General features: G+C 43.0%; 3 protein-coding genes across 4 annotated transcripts; 2 read left to right on the top strand and 1 right to left on the bottom strand.

Annotated features, from left to right (window-relative positions):
* Positions 1-564: 564 nt before the first annotated feature.
* Positions 565-18073, top strand: LOC306737767 (girdin-like; the record flags this gene model as incomplete). Its single annotated transcript, XM_079219554.1, has 28 exons — positions 565-627; positions 720-811; positions 2393-2498; positions 4609-4678; positions 5237-5295; positions 5396-5479; positions 5812-5952; positions 6119-6294; positions 7284-7365; positions 8599-8757; positions 8877-9023; positions 9193-9337; positions 9846-10523; positions 10599-10804; positions 10929-11123; positions 11617-11747; positions 11856-11997; positions 12117-12290; positions 12463-12624; positions 12750-13027; positions 13131-13274; positions 13396-13582; positions 13808-13953; positions 14159-14251; positions 14876-15087; positions 15586-15663; positions 16648-16713; positions 16995-18073. 28 exons carry the CDS (start codon positions 565-567, stop codon positions 18071-18073), a joined length of 5295 nt encoding a protein of 1764 aa, XP_079075680.1.
* Positions 18074-18901: 828 nt separating this feature from the next.
* On the top strand, positions 18902-21306 carry mettl26 (methyltransferase like 26). 2 transcript variants are annotated; one of them, XM_079219573.1, is made up of 6 exons: positions 18902-19188; positions 19489-19651; positions 20324-20383; positions 20501-20568; positions 20812-20890; positions 21026-21306. In XM_079219573.1, exons 1-6 carry the CDS (start codon positions 18995-18997, stop codon positions 21080-21082), a joined length of 621 nt encoding a protein of 206 aa, XP_079075699.1. In that variant the 5' UTR covers positions 18902-18994; the 3' UTR covers positions 21083-21306. The 2 variants fall into 2 exon arrangements, with proteins under 2 accessions (XP_079075699.1, XP_079075698.1); XM_079219572.1 differs by lacking the exon at positions 20501-20568.
* A 636-nt stretch (positions 21307-21942) lies between these two features.
* On the bottom strand, positions 21943-23840 carry wfikkn1 (WAP, follistatin/kazal, immunoglobulin, kunitz and netrin domain containing 1; the record flags this gene model as incomplete). The annotated part of the gene is made up of 2 exons (XM_079219179.1): positions 21943-23457; positions 23574-23840. The coding sequence occupies 2 exons, from the start codon at positions 23838-23840 to the stop codon at positions 21943-21945; spliced, it is 1782 nt and encodes a 593-aa protein (XP_079075305.1).
* Positions 23841-24630: the final 790 nt, after the last annotated feature.

The following is a 24630-nucleotide window of genomic DNA, read 5'->3' on the forward strand; positions in this document are numbered from 1 at the left end:
GAGTTTTGTATTAAGGTGAGAAACTTCATCACATTCAACTGTCTCGGATAAAGTACACCCTTAGAATTTACGGTTTATCATTTTTACTGTGCTGAAGCAAATCATTATTTGTGCTCGGCCACCCTTCACTTTTGATAATAATTTTATTCAGCCAACTCTTTCTGTGTGATGCGCAGGGGAAGCTGGGAGGAGGAGGAGCAGGAGGGAGGGGGGTCCGACGGCAGATGCCTTTGCAGCAGAGGACCAAGGAGGATGTTACCGTGTTGGTGTTGCGGGACGAAGTGCGGATGGGATGTTTGAACACCAACTTGCCGACATTTTGGATGCGGTGAATGCAGCGGCGGGCTGTGTGTATAAAAGACACCGACAATATAAACCGCAGTGTCGGGAGGAAATTCTCAACTAATGTCAGTTTAAATGAGATTGACGGGACCGTTTGGATGGAGAGCGTCTCACCTCTGAAGAGCATAGCGGTTAGTTATGTGCTGGGCTGCTGCCGGTCTTTTCCCTGATTGACAGTTGGGATTTTTCGGTTGAGATTTATCACCCACAACCTCGGTCGCGATGGAAAGTGGAGTTTTTCTACCCTGCCTGAATGAATTCCTGCTGAGCCCACTTGTCACTTGGGTAAGTATTACAGAAGGCTCTGGTTTACTGTCAGACACTGTGATGTGATACATCCTGTCATCCTGTGCATGCTCCTCTTTTTGTTTGTTTAGGTGAGGACATTCGTGCCACATGATGGGGGCATGCACTTGGACTTCTCTGTATTACTGGATGGAGTCTTTTTGAATGATATAATGTCCCAGATGTAAGTCACGTCATGCCACATCTTTGTTCTTGCAGCTTATATTTAATTTATAAAATTTATAATTAAGGTTCTGAGCAGTGTCCAGATGGTTATTTAGATTAGTAGCCTGTCTTTTGAAGTTGTTGACTGTCATATACTTAAATAGCAATTGATGTCATGATGATGATGATAAATTGTATTGTTCAAATGCTAGAAATCATCATTTTAAGCTTTATTAAGTCTTTTTTAATCATCTCCCCTCATGCCATCTATAGCAACTACTGATACAGTATCAAGCATCTGCTAACGTGCAGCCACCAACAGTACTGGCTTTGTCACTCTGCAGTAATAAAGGGTATCTTTGTAGTCTGCAGCAGTCTTCAAATGCAACTTCCTTATTACTTACAGGTTAGGTTTCTCAAAAAAATGTAAGAATTAGCATAAAAGTTACAGACACTGAGGGGCATCACTTATAAAATAAACTAAAATAAGATTGGATTTGCAAAGACATGAGGAAATTCATAGATACTATCAAGACCCTACTTAAGAGATTATGATTCAGGTGCCTTATGTTCTGAGGGAATTAACCTCACTCATAACAAACATTAGCTGATGGCCCTCTGGCAGTTTACAATGTGGCACAAACTGCTGTAAACAGACAGGTGGTGAGACCCTGGTTTTAGTCTTTATGTTGGGATGACACTTCAGACATTGATGCTTCAACTAAAATTGAAGAGTTGCAAAGATAAAGTAAAAAAAAAAAAAAATGCACTTGTGGATAATGTTGTCTAGCCACCCCGAGTCTACAGTATGCATTCATCCCACTTATCCCCCAGGGCCACAATAACCAGCTCTAAATGCAAAACAATGCTGCGTCGAGGGGAGGGTAGGAGGCGGGATAATCTCCTGGATTGGGAGACCCTCTGGGATTAGGCCCTTGTTGCTGGTGTTTCGTGGGACCGGGACACAGATGGGACGGGAAGGGAGGAGTCACAGAAACAGGACAAACAGCATGAAGAAAGGCAAAATTAAAAATGTGATGTTCTGGGCAGCAAGGGAGCACCTCTGTCTCTCTTTCATGCATGATGTTTTTCTATCTGTCTCTCCCACTCTAACTTCTATACATAGAATACATGTTTGTGCAATACAAATGTCAGTCCATCTCTTTGCTAGCTACCGGTACTACTCTTAATGTCTGTACAGATCAGGTTTCCCTTCCTGAGCAACAAGGTGAGGTCTGTCCTATTAAACTGCACAAAGGTTCACGAATGACAGCATTTCAGTTGTAATGTATGACAGTTCAACCCACATGAGCCCCGATCCAACAGCTCAAGAACCCAGCTGAAGAGTTTCCTTTGGGTGAAAAGTCTAATGCCACCCCATTTGGCTCAAGCATGCGGTTTGTTGGCTGAAAGGAATGACGTCACTGGGACTGAAGTTAGGAATGAATAGAGACCTCATACATGTTTTCATGGCGATTCCCTGAGCCAAGACCTTTACCAGCTTGCAGCTTCCTCTCACTCAATTCCACTGACTGACAACTGTTTTTTTGTTTGTGAATAGCAGACATGCCAAGTAAATGCCTTTATGTTGTGACTTCAGAAATCCCTCGGCTACACCTCAGGGTGCAAAGAAAGTGAGCAGAGATCCAAATCAGAGGATGCAGAACCTGAACGTCCTTGTCCAACTAATCAAGACATATTATCTGGTGAGTTTGGGTTGTTCCCTCTCATTGTTTCTCCTCCATATATTATATAATGTATCCAAACAGGCCACTAAGCTTTCCCTCTCTCTCTACATGGGATTACGATATCTGAACATCGGACCTTTCAACTCTGTCTCAATTTTGCATCGTCCGTCACGCACACACTGGCTCACACATGCGCAAACCAGATAGTTGGTAGCACTTGTGTCACAGCAGATCAACTAGTCCCTCTTAAGATGCATGCCCTAAATAGCAGCCATGTACACATCTGTGTAATCAGCACAGGACGAGGTTAGAGCGCGGCAGAGAGCCCAGTCAGCGCCACAGACAGAGCTTTAGAGTGACACATGAAGTCACGAGATTCATTGGCAGACACCACTGATGTTGAATCTTGGATTTGCTGTCTGTGTCAGAGTAATTAAGTACAATTCAAGCTAAGCTTTCTTTGGCTAAGAGCTGTTTAGAGCACAAGAAAAGTCAAGAAAAACATCAGCCTTCACTTATGCCTGAGACTGACTGCAGCTTTTTATTTATGCCTTTGCTCCTATTAAAATAACTCTGAAGTACACTGCAGTAAATGTAGATGTAGGGCAGCTCTTGAATCTTTTATCTGCTGTCATGTGAAAATCACATCCTAATCTGATTTTGGTTATTTTATGTTGTAAAATCAGTTGAAGGACTTGACTTCTGTACTGGTTGGAAAATAAGACTACAGACATGCAGTACAACTCTGTGAGGCTATACTTTGGCACAATGGGACCTTCAGTTACATGTTTATGTCAGCATGGTAATATTTTGACAATCACAATGCTAACATGCTGATGTTTAGCAGGTATAATGTTTATTGTTCACCATGTTCACAATCTTAATTGAAGGTGTTAGCATGCTCAAAATGGCTAATTTATCCTAAATACAAAATACAGCTGAGGTATTTGGTCATTAACAAAAGTATTGGACAAAATACATTTTGACATGATGATGGTGGTACATGAAAAGTAAATGGATCACCAAAGTTATTACAATTAGTAATAGTTGCTCACTATTTCAGTCAAGAATCCCCAAATGTCAACTTCATGGTGCGCAACGGGGAAACTCAAAGTCAGTATGCTTCATCGTGTGGGGACCAGGAATGTCTGCACTGAGAGATAGTAATAGTACTGATGTTTCACAATAACTGTAACAATCCATCCACTACCTGTAAAGCAGTTCAGACTGGACCGAAATGGCAGACTGACCAATATGCAGTGCCATCATAGTCCTAGAGCCATGCAGCTAGCGTGGCTAAAGAGTCTTTATACACACTCTGAAACATCGGTTAGCTTCTTTAAAAGTGTCATTCAAGACAAACAATAATGTAAACTGATAAAGGCATAATAAAGATACAACTGGTATACTTTACATTGGTATTGAGTAAACTGATATACAATAAGATGCTGTTTTTGATCCATTGCAAGGCACTGTATTCCTAACATATTCCAGTGTTTATCCTCTTCACTCTCCTGAATCTCAATCAGACTTGTCTAATACCTATAAAGACTGGTTCTCAGTTCCATGCTCCATAATCACACATAAGCATGGAAAGGAGAGGCTGATGGGAGATTCATGGCCAGTCAGTTGAACTTTCCTTAAAGGCAGTCACTGGGAAATGTAACTATTGGTGCGTGGTGGACTGCATTACGTCCAAGATTAAATTATAGTCAACTGTGTTTTTCCTTGCCTATGGGATTTAATAATAGTTTCCTGAACTTCACCGTGTCACTTTTCCTCATTAGGAGCTACTGCCAAACACTATTACACTGCTCACACAGCAGCACACATGCATACATGCAAGCCACGTGTAGGCTGATGCAAGGCTCTACCAAACACTGCACCAAGGAAACTGGCTCTGTCGTCTAACCATTCAGACCGCTCCTCCATTTGTTGGCTGTGTTTCTATACGTGTATTTAAGCAGCTGCTATGTGCTGTACATACATACGTCCCTGTCCATTCAAGCACTTTGGCTAGACCGCAAGAAGTGTTGTATACAATCCTCGTTTTAGTTTGGCCTGAAATGTGCTCATCTTCCTTTTCTTCCTCTATCCTCATCCCTCGCTGTTTCTCTGTTTTTTTCAGGATAATCTGAGACAATTAATCATGATTCCTTTGCCAAGTGTGTTGCTACTTGGCAGGACTCCGTACTGTGGTATGCTCTTTTATTTCTCATCTTGGAGCTGCTAAGTCAGTACGTATGTGGTTTGAAGCCTGATTAGTCCGTTTGTTGATAAGCACTGCATTGATTTCCAATCACTCACGTAAAATAAGGATATGTGTAATATAGATTGAGTATCATTGCTAATCTGGCTGAACTAAAACTTCTGAGAGAACATTTACGTATTTGAAAAAACAATCTATCAGTTCCATCCAATTAAACTAAAGTTAACTAAAGTTAAAATGTCTAAATGCATTTAGACATTTTTAACAATGCAAAACATGTGATAATCTTTGTTTCTAATTAGTGAACAATGAAAATCAAGTAGCATTTTCCACAAAAAAGGCTTCACGATACAGTTTCTGATATCGTTTGAATTCAATTACATTCTATGAGTATGATAACCACACTGCTTTGTGATGGTAAGGCTTTGGCAAGTGGTGACCCAAATTCACCAGCCAGCAGTTTATACTTAAATCCATGCAAGCAGCACTCAGTACTTCAATCTGATAAGTCATATTTCAGATAATAAGCTTTTCTTCTTCTTAACAGAACAAAGTCTGGAGGAAATGAAGAAGCTTTTGCTGCTGCTGTTGGGCTGTGCAGTTCAGGTAAACCCTGACTATCTGATCACTTCTTTGCAGAAATCCTGAAACAGGCAGACTGCATGAGATGTGGAGATCTAAATCTGTTTTACATTTTTATTTTCAGTGTGAGAAAAAGGAGGAGTACATTGAGAGGATCCAGACACTTGACTTTGACACGAAAGCTGCCATAGCTGCACATATTCAGGAGGTATATGACTTTATATGAGATGAGTTTTGAAATGCCAATGCTGTGTTCAGGAAATCTGTTTGTGTGTAGTTGTGCTTGTGTCTGATACAACTGTAGAATAATGTAACTACAGTAGGATTCACAGCCAGCAAATGTATTATTGTTAGTTGAATATATTATGACAAATACGGTTTGTATCAAATTCTTGGAAGTGGAAATGATTTATTCAGAAGTGAAAGACAAAATAGTTTATGCCATTTTTTCCCTACATTCGGAGAATCCTTGTGCCAATTTGTATTAACTCTCATTATATTCTGTTTGTTCCTGCTTCCCTGTCTTTCCATGTTTACCAGGTGACCTACAGTCAGGACAACGTGCTGGATCTGCAGTGGTTGGAGTCCAGCGAGGTGCACTCAGATGAGTTGGAGGTCGTTGCAAGGAACATGGCCACGCACCTCCGACATGTGCTGGACCAAAGGGACACCCATCAAGAGGTATATATTTTCTTCTTCTTCTGATTATAAAGTAGCTACAAACTATGCATGATAAGACGTGGACATAGATAGCGGAACTGTTTCAGTACTACTCTGAGTTCACAGACTTTAAGAGGTAAATTGGGAACTAAGTCAAATGCTAATATGTAACCTGTCCTTTCTGCAGACTATTGCAGAGCTAATGCAGGAAAAGGAAGGTGGGCTTAGCCTGCTCAATAGCCCCTCCAGCCCGCAGTCTGGCAGCTACTCTCCCAGCATGCAGCAGCGGACAGGTACTCAACAACACCTGGCAGTGGATCTGGCTGACTCTAAGGCCAAGATCAGACGACTTAGACAAGAACTGTGAGTACCAAAGAGTTAACTTTATTCACTAACATATAAAATACAAGTACAATATCGTAAAACAAGAAAGCAAATAGCTTCCCCCTGCCTTGGGGATAAACGTCTAATGTAAACAATCACGAGAATAGAAAAATGTCACTCCTTTACATGCCAGAGCATTGGAAAACAGTTCCTATTTAAAAGACCTAAAAACAACGCAAATGGCATAAGCTCAAAAATACAAACTGGTCTAAGTTGTCCTTTCCCAAACAAAGTGATTGTTGAATCTGATGTCTTTTGGTATAGTATGGGTTTTACTTTAGGATGGATGTTAGTTAGCCTGTACCCTGGGGAACTGCCAATAGAGAGCGAATGAGAGAGAGAGAGAAAGATACTACGGGATAAGAGATGCCTCTGGGAGTTTGGCCCACATTACTGCCTTGGCAGGTTCCATGGCTGTGCACCACCACTGACCCACATTGGCTCAGCATTTCAGCGAATACTGCATGTGCTTACACACACACACACACACACACACACACACACACACACACACACACACACACACACACACACACACACACACACACTAACCCTGATCCGACCAAGATCTCAGCTCCATCACTCTCCTTCCCATTTACCCGGCTGTATTGTCCTCTCTTGTTGAGAGGCTCAGATTGACTGACACACTGCTGCCTCTGAGCAAACACAATATCACTTAAAGCATCATGTATGGCCTGAGACAGTTCTTTCATGTGCATAATATACATCTGAACCTGCATCGGTTTCTCTACAACATGTGAGAAATAAAATAAAATGGGGCTTAAGAAGCTTTATGTTAAAGCTTTATTTTGGAAACATGGTATGTGTGTTGTGACAACATTGATAATTCTACTTATTGTTTTGAATATGCGTAACAAAAAATGTATTTGTATATGGTCATTTGCAAATTCTAAACTCTAACCAGCCCGCCTGCTTATCTTTCCGCACTGCCCATCTGACCCCACCAGAGAGGAGAAGAGTGAGCAGATGCTGGACTGCAGACATGAGCTGGAGAACATGGAGGCAGAGCTGAAGAGGATCCAGCAGGAGGTTTGTAGTTAGAAAGACAAAGAATAAATTGCAGCTCCTTCTGATTGTGACACACAGTAACCTCCTGGCCGCTGCAGATTATACAGATTATTGCACACCATACTTGGCTGTAGAGTGGTGCTTAATGACAGCAAATTTAAACCTCTGAACTCAGAGATACAACCAAAGCTTATATGGATTTGTCTAAACAGCAGATCTCATTTGTATTCTCTGTTTTAGCTTTGTGGCTGCACAAGTTGGCATTGTTCATATGGTTCCAACATGTTGATTTTAGCAGCTATTTTATTCTTAGTCTTTTGATTAAAATGCTTATTATTAATTTTAGTCATCTTTATTCTTCATAGATTTAGTCTAGTTTTGGTCAACATCAACTCAAAATGTTTTTGTCGCTGAATAGTTAGCAAATTTGAGTGTACTTTCAAACAAAATGTTTAAGAGATTTTTATTTAGTTCCAGCAAAGTTTAAACGTCCCTTTTACATTGCATATTTCAGTCAATCTAATCTGGCCAAAACAATACATTTATCATTTAGTTCAATTATTTCATATAAGATTAGGGGTGTCAAACATGCGGCCAGCGGGCCGGATTCGGCCCCCCCAAGGGGTCCAGTCCGGCCCGCGGGATGATTGTAAAATTGCAGAAGAAAAAAAAGAAAAAAACTTTGAGCCACAGTCGCAATCGATTGGAACACTGACATTACTAGAGATATTGCTCAACTGCGAGGGAATCTGCAGAGGAGAGCCCAGGCAGATAAACAGTTGGTCTTTATATTTCTAGTTTATTGTAGAAATACCTTAAAATAGGGTTTATCATCCAAAAACCTTCACCAATGATTTAAACATAGAGAAATATTGTCATTATGTATATGTTATTATGCTATGATTTTACTGGTCCGGCCCACTTGAGCTCAAAATGGGCAGCATGTGGCCCCTTCACTAAACTGAGCTTGACATCCCTGCATAAGATGTTATGTCGTCATTATCTGATAAAAAACAGAGACTGAATAGAATACAACTTTGACGGTATGACCATTTCAAGCCAAAATACTATTAAAAAATAATTGGGAACTATTCGATTATTCTTAGACGATCAATGCAGCTTTGATTACAAATAATAGTAACAAACTGACATTGACTTGTGATGAGAGACACATGAAGACTGACAGAACTAGATAAGAAAGACTGATGCAGCTTCATAACTTTTTAACTATGCTTCTGTCTCCACCTTCACAAGAATGGCCAGCTGCTTGTAGACGCCCGTGCAGCCCGCTCCTACCGGGACGAGCTGGACGCCCTGCGAGAGAGGGCCATAAAGGCGGACAAGCTGGAGAGTGAAGTGGGACGCTACAGGGAACAACTGCACAAGATGGAGGTCTACAAGGCCAAAGTGGAGGTTGATATAGTCTTATAAATGCTTTACCAGTTCATTTTGATACATATATGATTATATATGCTTGGACCTCAGGAAATCACTGAATCCTGGAACGATCAAATATTGTGTATGTACTTCAGGAGCTAAAGGAGGATAACAGGGTTCTACAGGAGACTAAAGAGGTGCTGGAGGATCAGTTGGCAGGCTGGAGGGCACGCTCTGATAAAATACACCAGCTGGAGAAGCACAGTCTGCTGCTGAAGGCCAGGGTCTACGACATGGAGCAGGTCAGACATCTGCACACAAGGAGATCAGTGGCAGTATTATTCAAAACTATCGAGAACTCAACATTAGATGTCTAACTCCTCTTTTAAATTTAACGATTGTCCAGTCTGTTCTACGACTGGACAGAATATGTTCTCATGTTTCTGCTGATACTTTGACTCCCCACTTCAGGAGAGGGATGCAGATCAGAGGCGCACTGAGGAGCTGCAGGAGGAGAATCTGGCTCTGTGTTTGGCTCAAAGGAGGAGCATGGAGGAGTCCCAGCACCTGGGCTGGGAGTTAGAGCAGCTTACCAAGACCACTGAGAACTCTCAGGGTAAGAGCTGCTGATCCAGTAAGATAACATAATGGTACAATTAATGGAGGGTATTGATTGGAATAGTAGGGAAGGGTAAGTAAGGAAATGCATATGTGATTATTATTAAGTGTGTTCATCCATGGATACACGCATGCATCAGCACTTTATTAGAACTTCTTTTCTCAGAGTCCGAAATACTAATGGATGCATATGTTATGTTTCTGCATGCAGTTTGAATGTATGGTCAAATATTAGCAAGAGTATAAACTCATTGTTTCACCAAACAACATCAATTGTGATTTACGGATTAACACTTGTATTAACACCCTTCTGCCACTGGTTCTATAGATACTGTATATAGTCGGCTAACTAAGCTAAGCTAGACTCATCAAACTGTGCACAGACATAATAAAGGTATCTACGAGAGTGTCTAACTCTATGTAAGGAAAGCCTAAAATGCACTACTCTCTCATTCTGTCTGTCTAAAGTCCTCGTCTCCTAATTGCCACCATGTGTTTGTGTGAAGGCCAGCAGACGCTGAGCGAGGAGGTGAGTGAGAGGACCTGCAGTCGGATGCTGAAGCTTGAAAAGGAGAACCAAAGTCTCTTAAGGACCATAGAGGAGCTGAGAGCTTCCTCGATTAACAAAAACACGCAGCCCAAACATGGCCGCCACTTTGAGCGTGATCATATCTGCCAGGTGATCTGTAGCACCAACAACTGTACCTCATCAGCAGATGAACCCACAGGGTTGCAAACCACCTGCTCAAATATAGAATACTGCACTGAGGTATTTCCACACAATGCAGTAACACAGCAGATGCTGAATGGGCATTCAAACTGTGATCAGCTATTCCATTCCGGAGATCTGGAGCGAGTCCAGAGTGAGATCCTCCTCATAGATAATCCAGACCTTCTTGTTCAAGAGAAAGGACAGCTAGAGGATGCAGACCAAGGAGACCATTTAAAAGAATTGATGTCTGATCTGGAGGTCTTAGAAAATAATCACAATAGGCACCATTGTTTTGTTGGATCACGTGATCAATCCCCTGGCTCGAAGGGCAGTAGTCCCTGCCATGACAGCATCTTCACAGGTCTGCCAACACGTTCCTCTTATGCCAAAAAGCACACACAGCGACTGGAGGCCAAGTGCAGGGCCCTGGACACAGTTAACCAGCATCTACAGACATCCCTCGATAACACTGGTAGGTTCGGTTGATCAAACAACACAAATCAATGTAAAAGATTAAGTTAAGCATACAACACCTCCATCTCTTCAGACAGGAAAGTTCAGCGCCTGGAGGCAGAGGTTCAGGAGCTGGAGGCAGAAAACCAGAGTCTGCAGGCCACTTTAGAGGAACTTCGCATCTCTGCCCGGCGCCTGGAGCAACTGGAAACAGATAAGCAAAGCCTGGAGCAAGAAACCACAGGCCTGGAGAGGGAAAAGAGGCAGCTGGAGAAAGAGAATCGACGACTCCACCAGCAGGTCGGTAGGCTTGTTTTTTAAGGGAAAGGTGTCAGTTTCTTATTTCTTACCTAAGGTAGGAAAATGTTTGAAAGACTTATGTTGCTCCTCATTGAAATGGCTTCTACCTTTTTTTCTGTTTTAGGCTGAAATCCAGGAAGCCAAATTAGACAGCAGCAATGTTTGTATGGCCAGCCTGGAAAGGGAGATGCGTTTTCTCGTCAAGGAGGTGGAAGGGTTAAGGGAGACTGCTGAGAGGGTCAAAGGCCTGGAGAGAGACAACAGAGAACTGACCAAGCAAGCTGCTATTGATCAGAGGACCCTGGCCACCCTTAGAGAGGTGAGGGGAGGAAGGCTGTGCTGTCTAGTTTACGTTGATTGAATAAATAATCTACCACGACCTACCCTGACATTTCACTGAAAATGTTTTTTTTACAGCAGCAGTGTGCATGTGTTTCACGGATTTTACTTTTTGCTTGATTTTATAGGATCCACAACTCACCAAAGTCTAACTTCAAACGATGATATTGAACATTTTATGAAAGCGAGTAAAAATACTGTAAAATGTATATTTTTTGTTTTCTTTAGCATTAGTGACAGTAATTTAGCCAGGTATGTCCTAATATGCAGGACATAAAATGACCCATAACCGAGACCAAGTGATCTCCTGGTTCAATAAAAAAAAATGTCACCAGGGTTTTAGATTAACATTAAATAGTAGAGAAATCACTATAACAAAATAAGTATTTGATTGTATTTTGTCAAAAAATATGTTAAGTGTCAACAAAGTTTTTAAAAGTTTTGTGAAATCCACATATACTGTCCATCTTTAGGAGCTGGTAAGCGAGAAGCTGAAGACCCAGCAGAGAGACAATGAACTGGAGACGCTGGCCCATGAGTTTGAAATGAGGGTCCTGAACCAGGAGAGTGCAGAGCGGGCCGAACAGGAGACACCAGACAACAGGTGCTTGGAGTTCCCTTCCAAATATTTACCTTTGAAGTAAATATCGTAAGAAATGAGGAGAGTTATATTGCCACAGTTGGTACTAAATTTCTTTTTTCCTCTTTGCAGCAGGTTTAAGATGCTGGAGTCGGAATTAGAGTCGTCTCTGAAAAGATCCCTTCAGATTAAAGAGGATAAAATGGCAGCTTTAGAGGCCCGTCTACAGGAATCGTCCACCCTGAACAAGCATCTGCGCCAAGAGCTCAAAACTGTTAGTCATGTCATAAGATCTTACAATTGGAGGCTTGTCTGTGTCACATTTGAGAAAACTCCCTTGAAAAAATGCATTGTATTTTTTACGACAGATTAATTTGACCTTTGATCCCACAGGTGAAGATGAGCTATGAGGCCTTGCAACAGAGGCAAGAGGAAGAGTGGGCGGCATCAAGTCCCTCTCCTCCCAGGGACACTGGCAAGGCTATGAGCGAATGGCTGCGTGAAAGCCAGGAGGCCACCAAGGAACTGCTGAAGCTCAAAGACCGTCTCATTGAAGTGGAGAGGAATGTAAGTGGTTGGCCTTTCTCAAAGTAAATAATCTAAATAGTGAACAATTTATGAAATGGTACTATTGGTTCTTTAACCACACTATGCTAATATTAGACCAAACAATGTGCTGGAGGTATGAAGTAGACACTACCCTTTTTCATGTTTTACAATAATCTCCTCTCCTCTCTAGAATGCGACACTTGAGGCAGAGCGCCAGGCAATGCAGGCCCAGCTGAGGCAGCTAGAAAGTCAGTCTGACAGTCAGCAGGCTCAGATCCTCGCCCTGCAGAGGCAGGCTGCCTCACTGCAGGAGAACAATACAGCCCTGCAGACACTCAATGCAAACCTGCAGGTGCCCCTACAACACACACTATTCTCTGTGCTACACATAACATGCACACATAAGTATATTCACGCCTCTGCAACAGTATGCAAGCATGAAATGTGACATGAACTCATCATCCCTTTCTTCTCCAGGTGGAAAAATCCACTCTGAACTCACAGAGTGCTTCCCTCATGGCCCAGAATGCTCAGCTGCAGCAGCAGCAGTCGGGGACCGAAAGCGAACGGGACAATGCTATACGGGAACGGGAAGAGCTGCGCGGTGTTCAAGAGCAGCTATTCAGAGACCACGAGCGGCTGGCAGCTCTGCATGAACGGCAAGCCCTGGAGGACGAGGCCCTAATGGGCAAGCATGGCTGTTTGAAAAAAGCCCATCGCACACTTGAGTTGGAGTATCGCACGATGCAGGACAGGTAGAGAAAAGGCACTATCAGCATGCCATATACAAGATCCCCGCCTATTCTTCTATGTGTGTATTCATGCATGTCCATGTGTGCGTACTGGTGGTATCATCAGGTACAATAGCCTATTGCAGCAGCGGACCAAGCTAGAAGACCTGGATAAAGCTCTGAAGGAGGAGCAAATGAGGATGTCTTTGGAGAAAGAACAACACAGGACCACTGCTACTGAGTGTTGCAGGCTCCGTGATGAGAAGGACTGGTGAGGAGGCATTTACATTACATGAATACACCCAAGAGAGCATGTACACACTAATGCACACCCAGACAAATGATTGGCTTATACAAGGAGCTAGATATCACTGTACATCTTTTTTTTTAAGGCTGAACCAGACGTACCGTCAGCTTCTTAACGACAATGAGTTGCTGACGGCGGATCACAAACAGCTCAAGAGCCAGCTGAATGAGGCCAAGCTGGAGCACACCTGGCTGGAGGCAGACTTCTCCAAACTCAAAAAGGAGTTTCAGCAGCTGGACATCACCTCAACAAAGCTCACCAACCAGTGTGAGGTATTGACATGCAGCAGGCTGAGCTGGTGTAGTTTTGCCTATTAAATAATATAAATAAACCTTGTAATTACCTCTTAACCTCAGCACACAAATACTTATCATAGGCTCAATAGGCTGACTTTATGTATCGTCGCACAATTCTTTGTTTTAATAATTGCACAATAGTGTGTGTTTTACATATATTCTTACATATGCACATATGGCTGCTTGTCTGTGTGATGCTAGCTGCTGAGCCAGTTGAAGGGCAACTTGGAGGAGGAGAGTCGCCACCTGCTCAGCCAGATCGAGACCCTGATGCTACAGAACCGAACCCTGCTGGAGCAGACTATGGAGAGCAAGGATCTGTTTCATGTTGAAGAGCGACAGTATATGTGAGCAAATAGGGATACCATGAGTATCTTGTGTTGATTATGTGTCGATTTACAGCATGTTACAGTAATTTGGTAACATATTGAATTGTTTGATACTTATAAAAAGCCCAAATTGTACCTTATTGGGTACACCAAAGTAACACGGTAATAAACAGCTGGCCCACAATTATAAACTAGCTTTCTATCTGCCTATCTTCCTATTCAGTGACAAGCTTAATGATTTGAGGAGACATAAGGAGAAGCTGGAGGAAAAAATAATGGACCAGTACAAATTTTATGAGCCATCGCCTCCACGTAGGTAAGTTGCCTGCAATAGTCATCATTTTTTTTATTTTCCCATTTTAATGGTGCAATGACTGACATGCCAAATTGCTGTTTTCACAATTAGCACTTTATACATTTTGATCACTGTGGTACTGACTAATTGACAGACATCTCAAGTTATGTCATGTTCAGCTCTCATACATTACAGTTAATATACACATTATTTAATCAATCAAGAAATATTCACAGTGTAGTCAGTAATACATTGAGTTTTGTTTCTTTATCTCTGTTTTGTCTCCACTAACTTCCTGAGGCAAATAAGTGTTTAGCTGCTGAAGAGCTAGTTCCTAACGTTGTCTGTCTTGTGTTTGGCCCAGTAGTACAGTAGTGTGGGATTATCAGAGCTTTTCCACAGAAAATAGTTGCAGCCCAAAATGCTATGAGAGCAGGGAGAGTGAATTAAACAGTAAAGTAGTGGGCCGAAACAATGAGCTGCAAGATGCTAAAATGTTCTGTAAAAAGGTGTCCAAATATTCATAACAACAGCATCAAATATGCATTGTTTAATCTGTATATCAGGCAAACATCAATTGCTAATTCAGTTCACCTTTGCGTGATTGGTGATTGATTGATTTCTTCTAAATCTGCCCTTCCACAGACGTGGAAACTGGATCACTCTGAAACTGAAAAAGTTGATTAGATCCAACAGCCGTGAGCATGGGCCCGACCGCCCACCGACACCCACACACTCCGGCGTCGCTGAGCCGCACCTCTCCTGTCCCGACAACAACTCCTTCATCAGCTCAGATGGCTCTGGAGGCTCAGCCTCCACCTTGGCAGGTGATGCCATTTCACCCCAACGTAACAGCAGTGAGTATGGCCTTCTTGAATTCACAGAGGACCATCTCATCAAAGTCCCCCTTCACTGCTTCAGACATGATCAGGAACTAAGATCAGAGGCAGGGCCCAGAGATCATTCAGGAGTGTCTTCACGTAGAATAAAGTCCAGAGCGGCATGAGCAGTTACATCTACACATGAAGTTGTGTTTGTAGAACAGACATTTTCCCCAAATCTGACAAAACGTCTTCCTCCACCAAAAACAATAACTCAAATAAATAGATTTTATAGGTAAACTGTGTAATAAATACATAAATAATGCAAGTATTGCATGCGCTAAGCATTTGTGTGTGTGAACAGTCCCCAATATGTCTTCTCCATGTCTTTCTTGTTTCTTAATGTGTTTCTCCACTCCTGTCTTCTGTCTTTCCCTTTGTCTTCCCTTCTTCCCTCTCTCCTCCCTTACATCCCTTTCTCTGCTTGCGTTCCTTTGTCTACCTCCCATGTGACTGCACTTTGCTGTTAAATAGCCACCAAAATGTTTCCCCGTATGAGGAACAGGCTGAAGGACAGAGACAAAGTCAAGTCCCTCTTCCGGCGTTCCATGTGTAAGAAAGACACCGGTGTCTACCCTCATCTTCATTGTAGCCTTTTATTTAACTGCTAACTTGATAATACTAAGGTATCTAGGCTTTATTCTTTTCTCTCTTACATAATGTTACACCAGAGTAGGATTCATCATTTTCAGTAAGGATATCACCAAGCATTTGTAAACTTAGCAGTCATATGTTAGTAATGTGTCCATCCATGCCAACCTCATTTCAAGTAATGATATCACATTGTTAAGCCTTTGTAGCAGTCATTTTAGCAATGTGGCTATATTTGAAGACAATGTGGGATAATTTATCAGAGGTCAAATAAATGCTGCATTGCAGGAGGAGACTGGTGCTGCATGAGCTCTGCCCTACCAGGAGCCAGCTGTACTGCAGGGATTAACTATAAACCACATTTATAGATGGTTGTGTGGTCTATGGAGAAAATCAACAAATCCCTCCTGTGTTTTCCACGCACTGCACAAAACATCCTAATCTCCATGACCAGTTCACCTGTCTATCCCTCTCCCTCATCCACTTTCCACTCCTTGGTCCAACAATGCAGCCCTGAGCAGCTTGGCGTACCCCTCAGCCCTGTTCAAGGAGGAGCAGTGGATTGACAGCTCAGTGTGGCTGGAAGAGATAGAGGCTGATGTTGAGGAGGACAGGAAGAACACATTGTCCTCATCCCTTACCACATCCATTTTATCCATCCTCCACCTTAACCTTCCTACCACTCTACCATCTGGCCACGTCACCATCACTACCACTGACACCACCGACACTGTTCTAGATGTTTCTGACCTCTGGGTGACAGGTAGAGGCATTCATGAGCCACTGTTTTGTTTGATGTCATCGTCCTTAGTTAGATGCTAGAATATAGAGAGTAGAGTAGAGCAAAGACAGCGCTCTTTTGTTTTCGTAGGAGTTGAAAATAAAAGTGCCGAAAGTGTCATTCACTTATAACCATTCAGTGATTTCTCATTTTATACCCCACAGACAAGAATTCAAATGATAGTGCTGCGCCATCTGGATTTGAGGACAACGACGAGCTACAAAATCATGGTAAAGCCCTGTGGATACACGTTGAGAGGATTCATCAAGCATACAGATGTATTACCAGCTCGGGAATTAGAGCAAATCCATCAAATTGCAATCATGACCTTGTTTCATATTAATCTCTATCCCGACTACAGAGGCCAGCAACTGTTATCAAAAGACTTGGCTTTGCTGCCCCCTGTTGGTCATTGAGAATATGTTGCGACAGCTGACACATTTTCATGATATATGTGAACATTTGTGTATATATTGTAAATCTTTAAAAGAGCATCATAATCTTTTACCAGGGCTGAATGGCGTCCAGAGTCGAGCCCAAAGTGAGAGCAGCGGTGAGTTCAGCCTGAGCCTGGAAAATGAGCCGTGGTCAAATGGCAGCAGCCCTGTCCAGCAGCCCCCGTCACGCCGCTCCTCCTTCCAGCCACCCTGCGATACCTCCACCCCCCAACACACACAGAAGCAGACCAAGGAGAAAGCTTCTACCATGCCCATCACCAAGAGCCAGAATTCAGTTGCCCAGTCTCTCCCAAAACAGAGAAACCCTGTGCTCTCTCAGGACTTCTGGCTCACAAGGGGCACAAAGAGCATCCGAAGGGGGTCAAGAGGGAAAGTGGCACGTCGCTCGTCAGATTCAGCAGGCACATTAAAAATGAACCCAGGGCTCAATGGGATGACTTCAAAATCCTGCTCTAGCAAAGCTGAAACTACCCGGGCCATAGCTTGTTCGCCTATCACAGTGCTGTATGTTCAGGGCAAGTCTTCCTCAATGTCTGGCTGCCTCAACTGCTTCTCCACCCCTCTGGGGAAAGAGGGCCGACAGAAAGTGTCCAGGTCGCCCAAAAGTCTCCCCCGAGCCAGCAGTGTCATTTCCACCGCAGAGGGATCGTCCCGGCGCTCCAGTGTAAACAGTGACTGCAGGGGGCCGGTCAAGACTAACTCGCTCTCCGTTCAGGTTTCAGGTAAGAGCAGTAATCAGGAGGAAGCACCAAGTCAACCTGAACCTGACATGAATAACAGTAAGCCTGAGCCTCCTGTCAAACCTCCCAGAGACCCAACAGTTGTTGTTCCCACAGACGGCCCCAAATCTCCCGTGCAAGAGTCACTTTTTGGCTCCTCGTTCACTTTCAACTCTGTCTTCTCGAACACCATTTTCAGTGATTCGGTGGTCACGACCATAGCCAGTCTGGATGACCTTGAAAACAACCAGACCTTCCTCTGTCTGAATCCATCTCTAAATGATCTACTTGAGAGCCAGGAGTCCACTCCTACCACGCCACAAACACTGCTCCACAAGGTTGATGAGCAGAGTCAAAATGCAGAGCATACACCTGGGCTGGAGGAGAAGGACAAGCCACTCACACTTGCATGAAAGCAGACTTCGAATATTGTCTAATAAAGTTGGTATCTGCAAGGCCACTTTTCATCACATCAACAGAAGCACTATTTAGGTCACAGTATATAATATTGCATTTTATTCCACTGACTACCTGAGAATACCATGATCCTAAAAAGTGTTTTTAGTTTCTTTTGGTTCAGATTGTTTTCCCCACACAGATTTAGTAACATTTCCAGCATATTCATATAGCTGAGTAATAGTTCACAGTATAATCTTTCCATGCTGATTGTCTTTTTTGCACATTTTTTTTAGATATAGATGTCCTCCTTTCCCCAATTTAAATTAGATTGGTGTTATGATTTAAGCCTGTTTACTTTACCACATTTTAAATCCTTTTATATAACATTTGTGTTTGCCAAAACATTGTGTTCATTTCTGCTGTTTCTGTTGTATTGATGTCCTGTACCTCAGACATGTTTTGTATTATTATTACATGTTGATTGCTTGTCTGTAAGATTTGAATGTGAGCCTTGGGGAAATTTAAATGTGATACTGTAAATCTTGTAAATTAGGATGTGTACCTGAATGCTATTTTACTGTAAATAAATGAACCCATATATAAAATATGTACTTCTGTTGTGCAAATTTCAGACAAACAATGACAAGTACATTCTACTTATGGTTTACTGTGTATTTATCTCGGCAAGGACGGTCCGTACCGTTAGATTAAACCCAAACAGTGTACGAGAGGAGAACGTGCGCCCGTCCAATGTTCCCATTGGATGTCATTTCAGTCACGTGAGGCAATGCGGAAGTGGACCATTTTCAGCCGAAAACAAAACATTCGTGGGTGGTGTTGAGTTATTCAATCTGGACTGACGCTACCCAGCTGTACTGGAGTTGTTTCGTAAACTGTGCCACATAACTCGACAGCTGTACCCGCTGCGTGGAACGATGCTGAACGCCGCCGCCGCGGAGAGGAACAAGGAGCCCATCCTCGCGGTGCTCCGGGAGAGCGTGAACAGCGGGAGATCCCTGCAGGCTCTGGAGATCTCCTCCGGTACCGGGCAGCATGTCACACACTTCGCTCAGGCCCTGCGGAACATTGTGTGGCAGCCCTCAGAGTTTGACCGCCAGTCTCTTGCCAGGTAAACATAGTGTGTGTTTGGTGTGTGTGTGTGTGTGTGTGTGTGTGTGTGTGTGTGTGTGTGTGTGTGCGTGCGTGTGCGTGGATCAGTTAGTTACAATTTGCATCACCGTGGTGCACTATCAACATTGTATCAACTCGGTTGATTATGGTGTTGATTAGTTTATGCGTAGCAAACTTGAATCAAAGCACTGGTCATTGAACTCTGGTATTACGGTAGTTCATGTCATACTACTGGTGCATAACCGTTTTGTTGGATGGTGCTTGCTTTTACAATCATGTCTTTTGTTCCTATTCTCAGCATCGAAGCGTACAGAGCCCACTACCAGCAGCACAATGTGAGGCCTGCCATCCACCTGGATGCTTCTCTGCCCTATCAGTACTGGGGAGGCATTCAGCCAGAGAGCCTCGATCTGGTAGTCAACATCAATATGATACACATTTCTCCAATGGCTTGCACTGAGGTAGGACTGAGGAAGATAAATTATTGTATTAACATGTGATTGGTTTCATCTAACCCCAGGACCTAAGATCTTGCCCAAAACTAGAATACTGGCCTAACAGCAAACTTCCCTGGGGGACACCTAAAGGCCTCCGATTATATATGTGGTAATTTAATAAATTACACATTTGTTTTTGTAATACCATATGCACCACTAAAAGCACTAAAGCACAATATATGATCCGAGTCATAACACGTTCTCAGTGCTATCAGTTACACACAAAAAGCAGAAAAACCTTGTCATGTATTGAATTGAGCGTTGAGTGTTTTACTCAATTTGACGTAATTTTCAAGTCAAAATATTTAATTCCTTCTTAAAAAATGCATATAGTCTGGCCAGTTGTTTTCAGCGATCTATTGACTAGGCCTGGTGTTATTTTCCATAAATAAATAATAAAATAAATATAAAATAAATAAATACATATTCCAGTGTATGCCCCCCAGAGTATATATACAGTATCCTTTTGACTCATAACTACTCAGATAATAACTGTATAGCAATGCCTTTTTACAATTTCTGCCTCTAGTCTTTCAGTCTATAAAAGAGACCAAGAGCAAAAAGGGTTAGAGTAGTAATCTCTCCTGCCTCTCAACCCCCACCCCTCATGTGATGTGATCATTATTTTTCTTCTAGGGTTTATTCAAAGGAGCTGGTGAAGTGCTGAAGCCGCAAGGCCTTCTATTGACATATGGGGTGAGTGGAAAAACCATGTTGTTATAAACATGCACTCATCACATTCATGATATGTTATTATCAAATCTAAACATATGTAAATATTTGCTACATTACATCTTTTGTTGTTACCCTCAGCCCTATGCAGTGAATGGTCAGATCACCCCTCAAAGTAATATTGACTTTGACTACAGCCTACGGCAGCGGTAAAGTGTTTTAGAATCTTTGTGATGCTTATAGAAGTGAATTCTTTTATGGAGAGATTAAAAGGAATTGAGTGGTTTTCTTGTCAAAAAGATGGGCAGCCATGGATTTCACTTTGACATATGTTTTGTGTTAGAGAGAACAGAATTGTAAAGATAATCATGTGTGTTTATGTCATCGGTACAATACATAATGCAAAGGTGACTGTGGGATATACTATACGTTTATATTTTTGAATCCTACAGGAACCCAGAGTGGGGGCTCAGGGATATCGCCCTCCTCAGTTCTATAGCACAAATACATGGTTTATTCCTGGAGAAAATGGTAAGTATACCCTTCATTTAATCATCCAATACAATTTTTTTCTCCCCTTAAAATGTAAAAAGGTAACAAAGTTATCAATGCCATCATGGTGATGTCGGCTTACCAATGTATTATTTCAAATGTTTTCTTTTCTAGGTGGACATGCCTGCAAACAACAAGTGTCTTCTGTTCAGGAAGGAGAGTTTGGTGTGAAGATCCCGTGGTTCCTTCTCTGGGTGCAGACCAGTATTGGAGCAGGATGGTCAAAATGCCTTAATTTACACTTGAAGCTCAGATACATTGCCAAATTTTCCAGAACTTTTAATGAATTGTTTTCCCGTATTCTGAAACAAATTGACACAGATGAAGTTGTTTGATCCTGTAATCCATTATATATTCTTCTGTATTGCACACTTGAGTAAAAAGGCTCACTGATATGTTGTCTTCGTGCTATATTTGCTTTCATACAGCTAACTACTCTTTCTTTTTCTTTATTCAGTTTGCAGACTGTCAGTCAAACTAAAGTTAGAAGAAGTGCTTTGCAAAGGGAGATATTTAAGAAGCAACGTGAACATTAGATCTTGAAACCATACATAACAAAACGTCACAAAATAAAACCTCTATAAAACACCTATTTAAATGACTAGTATAAAGAGCCCAATATAAAATAAACATAATAAAATAAAACAGAAAAACACAAAGTTATTTAGGTGTCTATTCCTTTAGTGGCACAAGCTATAGGCATTTTGTGTGGCTGCTATTCTGGCTATTATCTTATTTTTTCAGAACATAGAATACATATCAAAAGAAAGAATATCTCAATTTAAACTTATTCACAATAACATTTCAGCATTGATATTAATGGACTCACAACACACCTGGAATGTAGTACAACGATAATGAATATATATTGTACATGCAAATTGTATCTCATATCTTCATGAACATATAACATTTGTGTCATTTGATTTAAAGAGTTATTAAATATCAGCTTGCAATTATAATGCCCATTCAGTGCTAAAGGTGACCACAGACCCTATGTGGGCTAACCGGTCCAAGTCATGGGACTTCTACTATATCTCACAGGCCTTTTTATTTAGGACCTCACGTAGCTTCTTGAGTCTGCGTTCAGTTATGGCTCTGACATAGCTGTCTGATTGGATGATGGCAATACCATCCTGCACTACACCCATAACCAGCAGAGGGTTTTCCTCCATGGTGATGTTGGGACAGGGACAGCTCCAGTCTATCTTGGCAATAGTCACCTCTAGGTGTTTGGTATTGAAGAAAGTCAATCCCATCTTTTCATCTCTCAGGACCTCTTCCAAGCTGAAGCGGGCTAACCCTGAATCCAGATCCTCCACCAGCTCTGTCAGCCGTCCCACAATAGCAAAGTCACTCCGGCATAAGCTGGGCACCATTTTCCCCTTCACCCGACAGGTCTTACAAGGTTTCCTTTTGGGCTGCGGGCAGTTTGCCTCACACTCCTTCTTGCTGCTGAAGCTGTTGGCATTCCCATGGCAGCCACCATAGACATAGGACTGGCACTGTTTCAAGAGGGAATTCCAGGCCCAACGTGGCTCCCAAGAGTGGCAAGGGCCCTGGACAGCCGGCAGGGAGCAGATGCCCATCCCTTCTCTCTCACAGGAGGCCTTGCACTCCTCATACGTCTCAAATCTGTTGCGGCTGTCGTCACATCCACCATTGCTGAAGGCGATGCAGGAGCCCAGCTTGCTGTCATAATACCAGTCCACGTGACGCTCACCACTGCACACTCTCAGGTCTACTTCATGCAGGCAGTCTGCAGGTGAGAATGGCCTTCCCATGGGCATCTCGGGATCTTCAGAGAAATCATCATTGGCCCGGCGGATGACAGACAGCGGGTACTCTGCACGAAGAACTCCCACAGAATTCCGTGCGATGCATGTGTAGATACCTGTATCCCATACCTGGGCATTGTAAATGACGAGCTGACCGATGTTGGTGATAACCACGTTGCCATACATCTGGTCAGGCCTCATGACCAGCCGCTCGCGCCGCTCGCTCTGTTTCTCCCATGTTACATCAGGTCTGGGGGCTCCAATAACGTCACAGTGGAAGCTGACTGTGCCTCCGACATAGACAGACTTGTGGTGAGGGTTGGAGTACAGTGTGGGGGCCCTGGGGTCCTCCTGGGAGGATGTGGGGGTGGGGTTAGTCGTAGTGTCCCGAGGCAGTGCACTGGTCTGGGGCCCGGCCAGGTAAAAGCGGCATGCGACCACAGTTAAAGTCTCCCCACGAACGCAGGCCTCTGCGTCCATGTAGCAGTTGTTGAAGTAGGTGAGTCCATCGGAAGCACAGGTGAAGTTGGGCTCTTTCTCACAGCGGTCCTGGCACTTGCAAATGGGCTGACCGTCCCAGATGTCACAGGTGGCTCCCTGCTGGGTGCAGATAAAGCCCTCACAGGTAGCTGTGGAGGTGGGGGCATCATCTCCTTCTCCTCCACCCTGCCCATCTGGCTGGGCATAGGTGCCATCAGAGAAACGTGCAGCCACACAGCTGTTGAGACCACACACGTTGGTGCAGCATTTCTCAAAGTCAGCACAGTCCTGCACAGACACAATACACACACACAAAACAGCAGTTATGAAAGCAGATTTAAACGAGCAAAACACCAAATTAATTGATGATTATAAGTTAACCAATAATGCATAAATAACACCACCTCATCGACGTTGCATTCTCTCTCGCAGGTGCTTTGCGCATCAACCCAGAGATTGGAATTGAGCTTGTTGGGACAAAATCCTTCGTGTTCAGCTTTGGATCCTGCCACACTTGCGCAAGAAGAAGGTTCGGGTAGTTTGCAAACCAGGAGCATCAACAAATACGCACGTATCCATCCTATTACGAGTTTATTTGAGTTGGGTGCATTATTCCAACTTTTATCCTTCAGACATCCATCCTCCAAAAGTTGCAAAGGGATTTTATACATTATTGCTTTTTTGCATGAGTCGGCAAACGAGTAAATCCATTCCTCCTTTAGGCTTTCAAATCTGAACTAAGTCTATTGTCGATGTGCAAATGTGGTCGTCCGTTTTGCACGTAAACATTGTAGCAATTAGTTTGCGGTGCGCAGAGAGGAGAGTTGTAGCAATTCCAAAGATAGTTTCCCATGCGCTGGACATCTACTGAAGAAAAAATATCCCAAGAAAAACGCGTGTAAAATGCAGTTTGGTTGCATGAAATATTGGCCTTGATAACCAAAACTCTTGCAACAATGCGCAAACTCTCATTCAGGTCGATTTCCCCGAACAGCAAAATAAGCGAACGAAACTGCACAATGAGAGAGAAAGACGCAACATCAGCCTTTCAGAGTGTGAATGGAGGTGGAAAGGGCAGCCCCCTCTGACCGCCCCCATGTGCTCCTCCAGTGTCTGAAACTCTTATGAAGCAGCACCATGCGCTAAGCAACTGGACAAACATTGTAAAAACATCAAAGAAAACGTGGGGCCGTGGTGGCAAGCTGTCCCAACAACCGTGCGCACATTCCGGTGACAAATCCCACGTTAAACGTGTCCAGACGGTACTTATAGAGGTGCCGTTCAGAAGTAAGATAACGAGCTGTTCACGTTGTTACTTCTAATTTCATCGTCGGCTATAATGAAATAGTTCAATTGGTTTTGGCGCAGTACAAACTTCTGGAGACGATACTTTTCTTGCACGAATCAAAGAGGAAACTGTTAAAAAGCGGAAAGCGTGAAAACCAAACACGGGGCGTGTCG

This window comes from Taurulus bubalis, assembly GCF_910589615.1.
Source record: "Taurulus bubalis genome assembly, chromosome: 6".
NCBI lineage: Eukaryota > Metazoa > Chordata > Actinopteri > Perciformes > Cottidae > Taurulus > Taurulus bubalis.